General features: G+C 44.0%; 1 protein-coding gene across 1 annotated transcript in view; it reads left to right on the top strand.

The window, feature by feature from the left end:
• NUAK1 (NUAK family, SNF1-like kinase, 1) overlaps nucleotides 1-13880 on the top strand; it is a 21946-nt gene extending 8066 nt beyond the window's left edge. The window contains exons 2-6 of the mRNA XM_010149288.1: nucleotides 2684-2835; nucleotides 4165-4230; nucleotides 11072-11191; nucleotides 11471-11603; nucleotides 12727-13880. Of these exons, the coding sequence (XP_010147590.1) occupies nucleotides 2684-2835; nucleotides 4165-4230; nucleotides 11072-11191; nucleotides 11471-11603; nucleotides 12727-13880 (1625 nt within the window). The remainder of the gene's footprint in view (nucleotides 1-2683; nucleotides 2836-4164; nucleotides 4231-11071; nucleotides 11192-11470; nucleotides 11604-12726) is intronic.
• The last annotated feature ends 208 nt before the right edge of the window (nucleotides 13881-14088 follow it).

Below are 14088 nucleotides of genomic sequence, written 5' to 3'. Positions count from 1 at the left end.
AAAAAAAAAAAAAGGTTCTCCATTCACCTCTTCTCCTTGGTGGAAAGATACATTGCTGTTCTATTCTGTAATGGTTCAGCTGTGATGGTGCTGAGGAGGCCTCTCTAATGTTGTCTGAGTCCAAGGGTGGTAGTATCCTTCTCACCGTGCTCCCTCGCGAAGGAAAAGAATGTGCCAGTTTGTCCTGAGCGTGCTGGGAAACCGAAGCCTGCATACGAGTTACTGGGATGCTTCTGTTCACATTGATTCTAGTGTGGTTTTGTGCATGTGGGGGGAAAATCAAGATTTGAACTGTGATTTATGCTTTCCCAAATTCAATTTTAAGGTATTATCTCAGTTTCCTAGAGGGCATAAGAGAAAATATGAAATGGAAAGTACCTTTAAATGCATATTCCTCCAAAGCAACTGCTTTCCACTTCATTTCTCTAGGAACACAGGAAAGTATGTCTGGATCAGGACTTGCATTAATATGGCAAATTCTGGTCCAGAAAATTTTGGAATTTAAAACTTTGGAACATCAAGAATGAGTTGAGAAAGCTCTCATGACTGAGGGATGAAGGCAGCATCAGTACTGATACACCTGGTAGGGCATCAGCGGTCAGAGAGGTGGGGCAGGAAGAGCTGGGGACCTCTTTGCACCCCTCTGTGCCCATCTGGTGAGACAAATGTCCCCTGAGCTCAGGGTGGTCCCTCAGCTGGGACTGCTTGGAGTGTGCACTCCCACAGGAGTACCCAAAGATAGTGGTTTGTGTGGCGACATCACCGTCACGTACATGGTATAATAACCCCTAAGTCATTGAATCAGCTATTTTTTTGAGGTGTGGAGGATTTTTTTTCTTTGTTTTGTGTTGGTTTTTTTTTTTTCAATTCAGATCTCTTAAATAAGAGGTTTTTTTGCAATGTCTCAGCCTACTGAAACCATTTTTTTGCCTCCCTAAGTAACCCTGTATCTAACAAGCCTTTCCAGGCTCAGAGAAACGAGTGTGCATTACAGCTTTATTGGTAACACATCACAGCGCTTCCCTGTACGACACAGGGTATGCTTATTTTTTCCCAGACAATATCAGTCTGTCATTCTTGGAGAGGATGCTGTAAGGATAATCCATCCAGAGATGGCTCTTCCAGTTTCCGAAGTTTATTACTAATGAGGATGCACATAGGATGTAATCACTGGCAGGAGCCTCTGCTTCGGGGTACAGTGAGGCCAGCAGACAAGTAAGCGGCCAATTTTATCTGGCTGTTCCCTCTCACTTTTATCGGAGCTGTTTGGCTGGGGTTCAGGGGTGTTAGGGGGAACTGCAGAGGCTTTGGCTTGTAGAGTTGAGTGACAAGGTGTGAGAGGACATGAGACAAAGCCTCATAGCAGCAAATATCTGTGTGTTGAGAGAGGCAGCTTCATATTTCACTCCAAAAAGTTGTGTGGGGTTTTTTTTTTTTTTAACCAGTAAGGATTCCTGGCTGAGCTTTGCTAAAGAGATATAGGAAGGCATCGTTCCAGTAGGGCTGGTCAAAACTAGCATCCGTTTGTAATAACCCCTGTAACCTCATTAATTTGCCGATGCTTTGCTGCCAGCGTGACCTAGCCTCAGCAGACTGCTGCCACAGATAAAAAGAAAAGGAATATCACCATGATTTAATACGAGCAGTGGTTATTTATGGCAGGTGCAGGAAGTTTCCAGTTGGTTGCAGTGGATTTTCAGTGTCATAAGGGAAAAACTATTTAGCAGCCAGGGCATTATGGCAATTTGAGACTCCTCACAGCCTGTTTTACTAGATTAGTTGTTTAGTTATCTGCAGCTCCCAGTGAAGTCCTTGACAGCATGTGGCACAGAGTACCCTCAGCCCCAAAGAACAGTCAAGTTGTGACGTGTATTAGGTGAATGTTCCTTGCACCACTTACGTGGGAGTTGCGCGTTGCTGCTGGCTCTGCGCAAGTGGCAAAGGATGTATCTGCAGCATGCCGTGGGGCATGCGGAGGAGGCAGGAGGTAGGTAGGCTTGAGGATGAGTTGGGTGCTTGTGACCGGGTGCAGAGCCGTACCAAGAAGAGCTGTACCGCCACTGCTAGCTCAGGTGTCCATGTCCACCTGACTGTTGCACAGAGTTGGGCTGGAAGAGGACACGTGCACCAATTCACTTGCTGGATTTTGATGAATGGTAGATGAAAGCCGACCAGCAGTCATTAGAAGCCAAACAGCAACCCTTTATCAACCAGTCGTTGAAGACAGTTTATTACACCTTCTGTTAACCCTTTCCAAATGGTGTGAGAGCTGCTGTTTCCTCTGGCCTTTGGAGGACTACTGGTAAGAGGCAGTCCCTGTTGGAGCAGGGGTTAGTGTTCAGGTGTCGCTGGCACAAGTGTCCACCTCACCTTATTAGGGTCAAGTTGACTTTGCCACCCTGTGACCCCATATTATAGAGGCAAAGAGCTTCTTTCATGTAGCCATATGAAAGTGAAGATAGCCTCAACTTCATTCTCTTGGTGTGAAATGTTGTAATCTCCCTCTCAAAATTTTGCTTTGGAACTTGCTTTTTGCAGTGGGGTTGGTAGTACATCTCTCCAGGCTCCAGTGATGATACAGTATGTGTTCAGTTATCCCAAGTCGTTTTCAGGCGTTAAAGTTTCTGTTTTCAAACATATTGGATCAACTGTGGTGTTCTTTCTCCTTTTTTATCCTGTGCAGTGTTTGAAAATAAAGATAAGATTGTGATCATCATGGAGTACGCAAGTAAAGGGGAGTTGTATGATTACATCAGCGAGAGGCGGCGATTAAGCGAAAGAGAGACAAGACACTTCTTTCGACAAATAGTCTCTGCTGTACATTACTGCCACAAGGTGAGCAAAGGATTTGATATTAAAAAATGCTATTTGAAGGCTGATTAGTGATTTACATATTCAAGGCACGTCTGAGGCAAGACCATTCATTATGAAGTATCACAGCATGTGATTATATCAGTACAACAGGAGATCTTCATTAAAAGGGCTACAGTAGTTCATTGCCTGTTTTTAGAGACTAAGGATGTTTTCCTGTGTTATGGCAGATACCAGCCACTCCCTTACATTAGCCCTACGCTGCATTTTTGCCTTGGAAATAATTGTCCTGCCATTTAAAAAAAATAAAAAAACAACATTAGCTAGAAAAGGCATCACATAGAACTTCTACAACATGAATATTAATACATTCACACAAATGATAGTTTACAATTTGGATATGACAGTGAATGTCTTTAGAGTAGGAGATAAAATATATGAAAGAAAAAGGCCAAGAGGAAGGTATGAGTGTTCACGTCTGAGCTTCAGCACACACTCATTCTGGTTAGGCAAAGGTAGCTTTTCCAGATGTGGCAGGAGCACTCCAAAGATACCCTTTACTAATGACTTTATCCATCATGGTACCCACTAGCATGACAGTTTAAGCAATTAAACCCAAGGTAGATGGCTGGCTGCCATCATGGACCTTTTATCCCTGCTTGTGAAGGAACTGCACAGAGCCAAAACTTGCATGAGACCGAAGGCGACGAGCAGCTAACACAATTTTTTGTTTGAATGCTTAAACGCTTTAATCTCCACTTGAATTCTGATAAACAAGGGAGGTTTTCAAAGTCCTCACTGAGCAGCGCTGAAAAGCTGCAGCGTGATTCCCTGTGCCGTTAATTTTTCCCAAATTTCTTTGAAGAAGGCTCTGCCTTAAACCCAGCTTGTTCTCTTCCAGCCCTAAGGTTTACAGTCCTTTAGGATTATAACTCCCCCATCCACGTGGCTGCACATTGGAGGAAGGATGGCTTTTGTAAGGGCTAACGTCATTGACAGATATTGTTTTCTGGTGCCTGGGAAGAATATATTGCTTTCACGCAGTGGGGGCAGGATCCAGGCTGGAATTAAATTCTGAAAAGACACCCCCCAGCCCTCCACTCCCCCCCCCCCCCCCTTTTTTTTTCCCCCCCGCTGTTTTAGAGGCTTTGTGGGAGGACAGATTCCAGTCATTCTTCCGTTAACCACACACCAAGTGACTAATACATCGCCTGTCACTAGTCACTGGGCCGTGAGTGTTATGACAGTGAAATCAGCCCTGAAATGTAGATGCAAAGACCACCCTGCCAGCTCACCTTTAATTTTCCCAATATTTTCTCATGTTCTTCCCCATTTTTTTCTTCCTTGTTTCAGAACAGTGTTGTCCACAGGGACCTAAAATTGGAAAACATCCTTCTTGACGACAATTTTAATATTAAGGTAGGATTCTTTTTCTCAGCTTCTCAGAATGGATTTGCATGTTTTGTAAAATTTTTATCTAAGGTATTAGAAGAGCCAGTGTTATGGCAACAGCTACTAAGCAACAGCATCTGGCAAGAGGCTCAGGGGTTTGGAGGTTGGGGAAAGAGCACCATTGGTGGTGAGTCATACACACTAAGTGAAGCTGTGCATAATTTTGGGGAGAAGACCCTGTCCCGCCACCCAAGGGCAATGATTCCCGAAGCAATAATCTGTTTATTGATAGGAAACAGCAGAGCATTTTGTGTAGTCAGTTTTATTGTACAGATGACATTATTGCTGGCTGCTTCTGAGGCTAGGAAAAAACTCTCCTGGTCTACAGGGTTCAAGTGCCTCCTACAGAACACTCTGAATGTCCTTTTGATCATGGCTGGAAAATAAGCAAATAGAGTTTCAAAACAAACCTAGTAAAGCACATGTGCTTCATTAGGAAATGGCCTTGGAACTCCAGACACAAACGTATACTTTGGATAGTGATGTCAGTGATGTCATTTCCATACCATTTCTCCCCAGTGAAAGCATGGGAATGACCTTTTTTCCCTTCTTCTTCTTTTTTCCCTAATAGCTGTAGCACAAAGATAAATAATGCAGAGATGAGTGTAGTTTCCAGGTGGCTGAACCAGTTTCATTTTCAGCTTTGTTCCTCCCTGGGTAGCTGGATGTGAGGGTGGCTGGGTGTGCTCAGCTATGGGCAAATGAAGGGAGGGATGCCAAAGAGTTTTTGCTGATGCTTGGGCGCCCGTGCTTAATTAACAAAGTAACCGAGGAGCTCCCTGCATAGCCAGATACCTAAGTAGCCTGGATCTTTGTCCCCACGGAAAGCCACGGGGCTGCATGCACTGCCTTCTGTGCTTTATGCTGGAGAGATTGTCTTCATTTTAGGCTGATGTGCAATGGAAATGGAAAGTAACATATGGTAGCTGCCGACTGCGTAACGCTGATGACAGAAGCTAACTTGGATCAACTAGTGGATTAAAGGCACATAAATATGTGCTTTCTAAAAATAGTCATTTGCGGAAGGCCCGTCCAATGTGATACTTGGACGTTTTGCTGTTAACATGCAGCATCAGAGCGAACCTCCCCACTCCTGTTCCTACGGGGCCGCCGGCTGCAGCAGCCCGAGCAGCGCTCAGCGGCGCTGAAAACAAAAAGTCGTCTTTCTAGGACAATGTATACGAAACAGGCTTCCGCAGGCAGGATGACCTTTCTTTCCGCATTACGCGCCAAACTATCTTCCCAGCTAATCAGACAATTCTTGAGAGAAAAGAGGAATTTGGGGAATTTGCTAGCTGCGCTGGCCTGGATCTCCGTACTGTGGCCCTCGTATGCAAAACCAATCAATTCCCCAAGTCTCCAGGGAGCTGCTCTTTGTCAGAGGGCTCTGCTCCCTCGCCTCCCTTCTTTATGGGAGCGAGAGGATGGGGCACGGAGAGGTAGCTGTGTGTTCGCATCCAGACCATGGAGGTGACCCAGGGGCTCCAGAACCACCGACGCATTTCAGCTGCCATAGCGAGCGGCACTGCTGTGGAAGAAATTCGGGTAGCCGCAACTCCCCACATCCCTTCCAGTCATTTGGACATCTTTTTCTTGAAGGCTTCCCTTTCCTGAACTGCATTGTGTTTAGCTGCCATGGAGGTACTTGGCGTATTTCCAGCCTTTCCTCAGTTTTTTCTCTGCCAACCATGAGGCGTGTCCCTGAGCGGGCAAGGCTGCCTCGGCACGGCGAGTGGCTGCAAGCTCCCTTGCTGTCCCCCGCAAAAGGTCCTTATTAGCAAGAGGCTATTTATTCCCAAGACCGAGCTTGGGAAGCAGTTGGAATGTCATACATCTTACTATCAATAGTGTTTAAATTTGGATTACTTTGAGAGATGACTTTCTGTACTGTTTTCCATTTTCTCCCTGCTCTCTTCTTTTACACCTCATGACTAAGATTGACTTTGAATATTTGATGTTGAGCACGCTGCGACGATTTCCCTGATGCTGAAGCTTTGAGTATGTTGCTGTGGTTTCTATGCTACTTGCACAGAATTTTACTTCCCATTTTTTCTTTGTTTCAGTAAACAGCAACCGTTGGCAAGGAAACACATATGGAGCTGTAAATTATGTATTAGTAGTAAATTTATCAGGTCCTCATTCTGAGAGTATTTATATATGGTCTACTCCGGCAGAAAAAAGAGAATTATGCAGTTTAGGGTTTGGTATTGACTGATGACTTCAAATGCTGAGTGGAAGGCGTGCTGTAGAAATGGAGTGATAGTCTTATCTGCACTTTTCCAGTATTTATATTTCATTCGGTGGATTACAAAGCACTTACAAAATTGGCAGTTTGATTTTAAGAATGAGAAAATGAAAGGAATCCCTTTGTTCTTGGGTGCAATGTGCAATTAAATACACGTTTCTGAAGAAGCCAGTGATCTATACCTTATGATATACACAAACGTATCAGTAATGTGAAGAAAAAATAAGATGTTGTAAAAATAGATCCACGTATAGCAACTTGAGCAATACTTTTAGAACAGGAAATAAAGAGGACAAGTAATCCATTAGAAATTACTCAAGGGCCTCAAGCCATTTGACATGGTACTACACTAACTTGGAAACCGTTCTTAAATCTTAGCTACTTAAAGGGGGGTTGTGAAGCAGTGTATGAAGAGATAATCAGCTTTTTTTAGAGTTGCAATAGTGAGTAAAAGTCTCTGTAAAAGGAGTCATGTGTTGGATGGAGTACAGCAATGAGGAAACACCAGTGTCTGAAAGCTGACAAAAAACTACACGTTTTGAAGAGTTCTGCAGCCCACAGGCCAGAGGTAGAGGCTGATGAGGAGAAGAAAGTGATCTGATCCGTGGTGTACAATTATGCTTTTCAGGGACTTGGTGTAGGCAGTAGTATTTCCTGCGAACTATTTACTTAAAACCCCTATTTGCAGCAAACATAAGTGAAGAAAATGAGTTTTAAACACGTGTGAGACTGAACATGCACACAGATCTGTGGGGTGCAAGGAGTTCATCCAGCCAGTTAACCAGACAGTACCTTGCCTTGCTCCCCAGGTCTAGCAGAAACCCTGAGTGTGAATGTTCCTCCTGGGAGCTAGCCTGTCTGCGGAAGTCAGCAGCGGGGCACAATCCTGGAGCTAAACCCCACTGCAACCTCCCAGGGTAGAAAAATGTTATTTGCTTTCTTACCTCATTCAGGGTGCCGTACTCTGTGAAGAAATAATGCAGTGATGAAATTAGGGTTTCTGCAGCATGTGCAAGACCCTCCTTAGTCACATTCATGTGCCAGCTTCTAGCAGCACACTCCACCTTAATATGTACTCCATTCTCCTGTCACCTGCCCCCAGTCGCTGCCTTCCACCCTCCAGCTCTGGGTACAACTCCGAGCTGCCCACTCTGCTTGCCCTGGGTTCCCGGGGGTGGGAACCACTGTTCCCCTATCGCACTGCGGCAGAGCAGCCTCTCGCTGGCATTGCCATCCCATCGAGAGGATATCATGTCCATAGTCCTGGCACAGCTGGAGGTGGGCAGGGTCAGAAAGGCAGCCAGGCAAAGGCAGCCCCAGAGCACCAAAAGAGCTGCACTTTAGGCATCTGCCTTTGTGGTCTTCAAAAAAAGCCTTCTGGTGATGTCATCTTTTCTTCACTAGTTTTGAAAAGGCTGAGGATGGTAGTTTTTGGTTTCATTGTAGGTGTGAATTTATTGGAAGAAATAGCAGCGGGGAGAGGTTGTAGCTGCCTCCATTTCCCCGTAGCTCCTGCAGTTTGGTCTGATGAGGATCACACATCCCCAGTGCAGCACTGCGGCTCTCCCCTCGTGCTAAAAACCTCCAGACTGCATGCAGGGAGGTGGAGAGAACTGCTGCCCAGTGCGGCAGCCAGGGAATTAGTGCCGCTTGCTGGTCCATCCAAATACCATGTCCCTGCCCCGTGCCACAACCTGCCCCCAGGGACACCCCAGTCACACGCGATGGAGGGGTTCTCCTTGCTCACAGCAGGGCTGTGGCAGCTCCTGGGCTGGGAATTGCACCTAAAAGAGATGTCTGTCAGGGCTGACGTAAACTGTATGATCAACCCCAAAGTGATAGAAGGAGAGAAAAATGCAAGTATAATAGCAACATAATCCTACTAACTGCACTTTCTCTTGGGCGGGTAAGGGGACACCGATCAGACTAACCACTAAAAACCCATGAGGGTTTCATATATACAGAATAAGCGTATGTAACTGGGATTTCCCTTGCTGGAAGTCTCACCCACTGCACGTCCTTTTCATTTGCTTTAAGAGACCAAACCAGTTCTCTGTCTACACTACAAAGAGACAGGTTCTTAACTGGGATAAACCTGACAATTTCCATGAGTGTGAACTTCATGGAATTTATAGTCCACACTTAAACAATAAATTACATGTGGTTTATCATAGCTAACAGTAAATATGAAACATACATCTCCTGGAGCAAGGGGAATAAAAGTCCACTTCCCTGCTCCTCCCAATTTAGGAAGTTTTTTTGACTTGATGCCTTAGTTCCATTTAAGTGCCAAGAACATGAAGTAATGTTGGCTTCTATTAATCTTGTTTTGGGGGGCATGACAGTTTTAATGGGAAAAGCTGATAAACATCAGTCTGTGAGTATGGGAGTGGACTGTAACATAAATACTCTTTTCCTGAATGGTCAAAATGAAAACATGAATGCCCAAGTCTGAGAGTTCTTAGTATGAACAATGGTATGTGTATCCCTATATATATATTCATGCACATCCACATGCATTTTATACATTCCATGGTGTTAAGGGAATGTATTTTCTTAAGGAATCACACTGTGCAGTGTTTGTCCTTGTCTTAGCTGCACCCTGAACTAAAATAACTGTCGGTGACCAGCACGAAGTTTTAACACTGAAACGATCCCATTCTTCCCCTGATTGACAGGGCACACTTCATAAGGCTTAAAACCAACTTCCTGCAAGCCAGGCAGGGTGACTTGATAAGAAAGTGGAATTTAGGGCAATTAAGTGCAATTTGAGCCATGAGAATATGTTTGCAGACTGCAATTGTACACCAGCTGTTTTCAATGACATTCCAGCCATACAATGAAGATTTTACAAACCACATTTATTTAAGGGCTGAATTTTCTGCTGTGGGTTGATAGTACGCTGTTTGAGGGACAGAGCGAGTTCAAGCTATGAATGGACATGGTGAGATGAATTAGCGTTAATGAACAGGAATCAGCTGCTCTTTGAGCAGGATATTAGGAGTCCAAATTGTCAGTGGAACACCTGCACAAGCAGACCATCAAAATAGGAGAGGGTGAAGCGTGAAATCTTGTATTTGCTGACTTATAAAATTCTCTAAAAATTACATTTAAAGTTTTTCATATATTTTAAACGTTAAAGGTATCTATATATTGATATCTGTTTATAGATAAAGTACATATATATATTTACTTTGGGGTAAATAAAGAAATTGGGAACTTCTGTCCATACTTCAGCAGCTTTCTTCATTTTGGTCTCAACTGTGGCATTTTTTGGTGTAGGTGTAGGAGTTTAGATAGAAGAGAAAAAGAGTTTATGTCTCCCAGGACTTCACTAGACATTGCAATTGAACAGATATTAGAGGCAGTGATGATACACATATTAGAAAGCCAGGAGTGAATGATGCTTCTGGTAAATCCTTTTATTTTCTGCTGACTTTGTGTTTTCTTGAATTTTCTTTTGTGATAATTCCTGGGATTTAATTTCTTTGTAGTAGAAAAGATCTGCATAAGGTGAAGAAGACCCAGAGAAACAGCTGTAACACCTTTTTTATGTCTGTGCTTTACGTCCTTTATGGATGGCTCACAGCGATAGTGGGCAGTAATAAAAGTATCTCCAAGAAACAGAAGTGTTTGCATTTTAAATAAGATAAAAAATGAGATGTGTTGCCTTGTGCTAGAGAAACAAAGGAAATGCAAAGGTTGTGGGAGTATTTAGTGTTGCTATCCTCAGCCTTTGTTTTGTAAGAACAAGAACAGAGAATTGAAGTAAACAAAATATTTGGACCTGATCCTGCAATTCCTACGTGGGCAAAATTCCCAATAGTCTCAAGGGAGGGTTTGTTTGTGTTGGGAAAGCCGGATTTGGGCCCATTGTTTCCAGTTAGGAACCAGACTCGTGTTTATTATCTCACGATAGACATCTCATGTGCTTAACAACTGAGATTCCTCAGCCAGATTACCTGAATCTGGAAGAGTTAGGGAGTGCCTCACTTTCCTCATCTTTCAGATGGTTTCTGAAATCGCTTTCTTCTGTAATCTTATGTTTAGTTTCCTGTGACACTCCTTCCTCACTTCTCCTGTTGGATTTAAAGGTCTTGGCTTTTGGCTTGCATGTGCAAGATAAGACCGGTAGTACTTTCTGCTTGCTTTCCTTTGCTGTTAATGATTATACAAGGTGAAGAGCAACCAGTGGACAGCAGGCCCAGTGTCTTCCAGTATGGTATTATTTTTGCAAGCATAAGCAATTAATCCAGGATACAGTTACTGACTGATGGTTGTGCAGTCAGGCAGTGACCTGTCTGTGAATGGAACCAAAGCATCCTTGTTCCTAACGTGCAGGATTTTACCTGGGGACCCTTCTCCTTCTCTGGCAGGTCTTTAGAGAGAAAAGTCAAAAACTCATAGAAAAATGGATTGGTAAGGGAACTTGAGTGATTATCCACGTCAAGATTCTTGCCGTACAGCAAGGTCAAATATAGCCAGGTCCTTCCTGAAAGAGGCTTTTCTGTTGCATTAAGATATTGTTAATACTACAGATGCCTTGTGCAATTCTATTTGCAGATTGCTGATTTTGGACTCTCCAACCTTTATCACAAAGACAAGTTTCTGCAGACCTTTTGTGGAAGCCCACTGTATGCTTCCCCTGAAATAGTTAATGGACGACCTTACAGAGGCCCAGAGGTAAGAAGGGTCAGCTTTTTGGTCCTGGTATGGGGATGGCTTTGATGATAATGTTCTTGAGCTTTAGTCTTAATGCTAGTGTTACTGCACGTGTGGGTTCTCTTGGGTCTCTCTTTGCTTTCTTTCGTTTGCTTTGCCTGTGGTCAGACAGATGTTTGATACTGGTTTGCCCATCCGTAGGTGCAGCTGGAGGTGATGCTGCTCTTGTGGTGCTGATGGCAGGGAGAAGGGTGGGGATCAGCTTTCCTGGGCTTCACACACATTGTCTCTGCATTTCAGGTTGACAGCTGGGCCCTTGGTGTATTGCTTTACACTCTGGTTTATGGAACAATGCCCTTTGATGGCTTCGATCACAAAAATCTCATCAGGCAGATCAGCAGTGGAGAATATCGTGAGCCAACGCAGACCTCAGGTATAAAAAAGGAATGAGGGAAATGTATTGAGCTGACAGGAGCTCAGAATGGAGGGTTTGCCCAGTCCCTTCCAACGTGTTTTGGTGTCGCAGAATGATGAAAATCTCTCATTCCTCTACTGACTTCATCTGCTATCAATTCCCATCTGGGTACAGCATTTACCAAAAGCCCTTTTGAAATTAAAGTTTTATAGCACATAGGTTTTATTGCCTTGGGGAAGCTGTAACAGGCTCTTTTAACTAGATCTGTGACAGTGGAAGGTCTGTTAGCTATTGCAAGTGGAATTGTTCAGACAAGCTGTAAACTGATACAACATTCTGACACAGATGAGTCCTCTAACTACACTGTGGTGTATCACAAGCGGAGAGAATCGTAGAATCATGGAATGGCTTGGGTTTGAAGGGACCTTTAAAGAATATGAATGGTCAGAGCGATGCAGTCTCTTGTCCAAGAAGGCAGGCCAAAATCTGAAATAATGCCACTATCTTCACGTTTACTTCTTCTTAAGAGGACAATACATTAAGCAGTCACCTGACAGAAAAGCATCAACTAAGTCCGGGTCATTGATTATAATGATTCCTTCCAGCCTCAGACATCTATGTATATATTATATTTAAATGACTATTTATCTTGTATCATTTGTTTGCCATCCCTTTCAATTTTCTGCCTTCTTGCTCTCTTTATGAAAACGTACCTTTAAAATATACGAAAGGCTACACTGTTCATGGAAAAAAATAAATACAAAAGCAATAGTATGTGGATCGCTTTAACTATCGCAGTTCCCCTTTGTTTTCCTCTGAGTTTTGTAATTATTAGAGTTGATAGGTTGTTGACTTCCTGCAGCAATATGGAACTGTTCACTGGGTAAACCAGTAACAATATTAATTTCTTTGATAACCCAGTGTACATTTCGCAGGGGGAATCATATTTTTCTGATAGGAAGTAGTACTCAAATGCATTTTCCAGCATTGACTGATGGCCAAGGCCTTGCCCCTTTTCACTTCTCCTGTTGTAAGAAGCACTATTTTTGCTCATTTGAGTGGCTTCACACTTCTGTTTTAAACTGATAAAACTAAGAATGCCCATATTCTAAATATTTTATATTCCATTCTTTGTCCATAGATGCTCGTGGTCTTATCAGATGGATGCTGATGGTGAACCCTGAACGCCGAGCAACCATTGAAGACATTGCCAACCACTGGTGGGTTAACTGGGGCTACAAGAGTAGCGTTTGTGACTGTGATGCCATGAGGGACTCCGAGTCCCCATTGCTGGCAAGGTTCATTGATTGGCATCACCGTTCCACTGGCCTCCAACCAGAGACTGATACCAAAATGAAGTGCCTTTCTAAGCCCAAAGGTCCCGAGGTCACACTAGAGAGACAGAGGTCTCTGAAAAAATCAAAAAAGGAAAATGATATTGCACAGTCCATCCAGGAAGGAGGAGCTGAAAACGCATCCAAACCCACCTCCAAGAGACCCAAAGGCATCCTGAAGAAAAGGAGCAACAGTGAACATCGATCTCACAGCGCAGGTTTCATTGAAGGGGTGGTCAGCCCAGTGTTACCCTCTGCTTTTAAGCTGGAGCAAGAGCTGTGTAGGACTGGCGTAGCCATTAAAAGTGTTGTGGAGGGAGAGGTAGCGGGCAAATACGGCACAAAGCAGTCTTCACTAATGCCAAAAAAAGGAATCTTAAAGAAGACTCAGCAGAGGGAATCTGGCTATTACTCCTCTCCAGAACGAAGCGAATCTTCTGAACTCTTGGACAATAACGATGAGACAGTAAACAGTGACACTTCTCCGGGGGTCACTGAGCCATCCAGGAATGGGTCTTACAGCCATTCCTGCAGGCGTAAGGGCATCTTGAAACATAACAGCAAGTATTCTACCAGCAGCCATGAATCTGCTTTGATTAGCCCTGATACACCAACGCTGGAGGCCATGGAAGAAGTGATCCTGCCTGGGGATGCATTACCTCGAAGTTACAGTCGCCCTTCCAGCGTGATTAGTGATGACAGTATTTTGTCCAGTGACTCCTTTGATTTGTTGGATTTGCAAGAGAACAGGCCAAACAGGCAGAGGATACGGAGCTGTGTCTCTGCTGAAAATTTCCTCCAGATCCAAGACTTCGAAGGACTTCAGAACCGCCCACGGCCACAGTATCTAAAGCGTTATCGCAACCGCCTGGGGGACAGCAGTTTTTCCCTCCTCACAGACATGGATGATGTGACTCAGGTCTACAAGAAAGCCCTAGAGATCTGCAACAAGCTAAACTAGCAGAGGGAAGGTGGGAAGGGAGGGGAGGGAGTTTTTCTGTGTACCTTTATGATGGAGTAAGCCAGGTCACTGATTTGCTGACAATGGTAGGTTTTCCTTCAAAGAAGCTGACTGTACCTACGTAGCAGAACTCCTGGTAAAGTAGCCCCGAAGCCATCTCACACCTCTCTAATTTTGCGTCCTCAAAATATTGCCTCCCTGACCAGAG

This window comes from Eurypyga helias, unplaced genomic scaffold (assembly GCF_000690775.1).
Source record: "Eurypyga helias isolate BGI_N326 unplaced genomic scaffold, ASM69077v1 scaffold9673, whole genome shotgun sequence".
Lineage (NCBI taxonomy): Eukaryota > Metazoa > Chordata > Aves > Eurypygiformes > Eurypygidae > Eurypyga > Eurypyga helias.
This window is presented reverse-complemented; position numbering and strand designations above follow the sequence as displayed.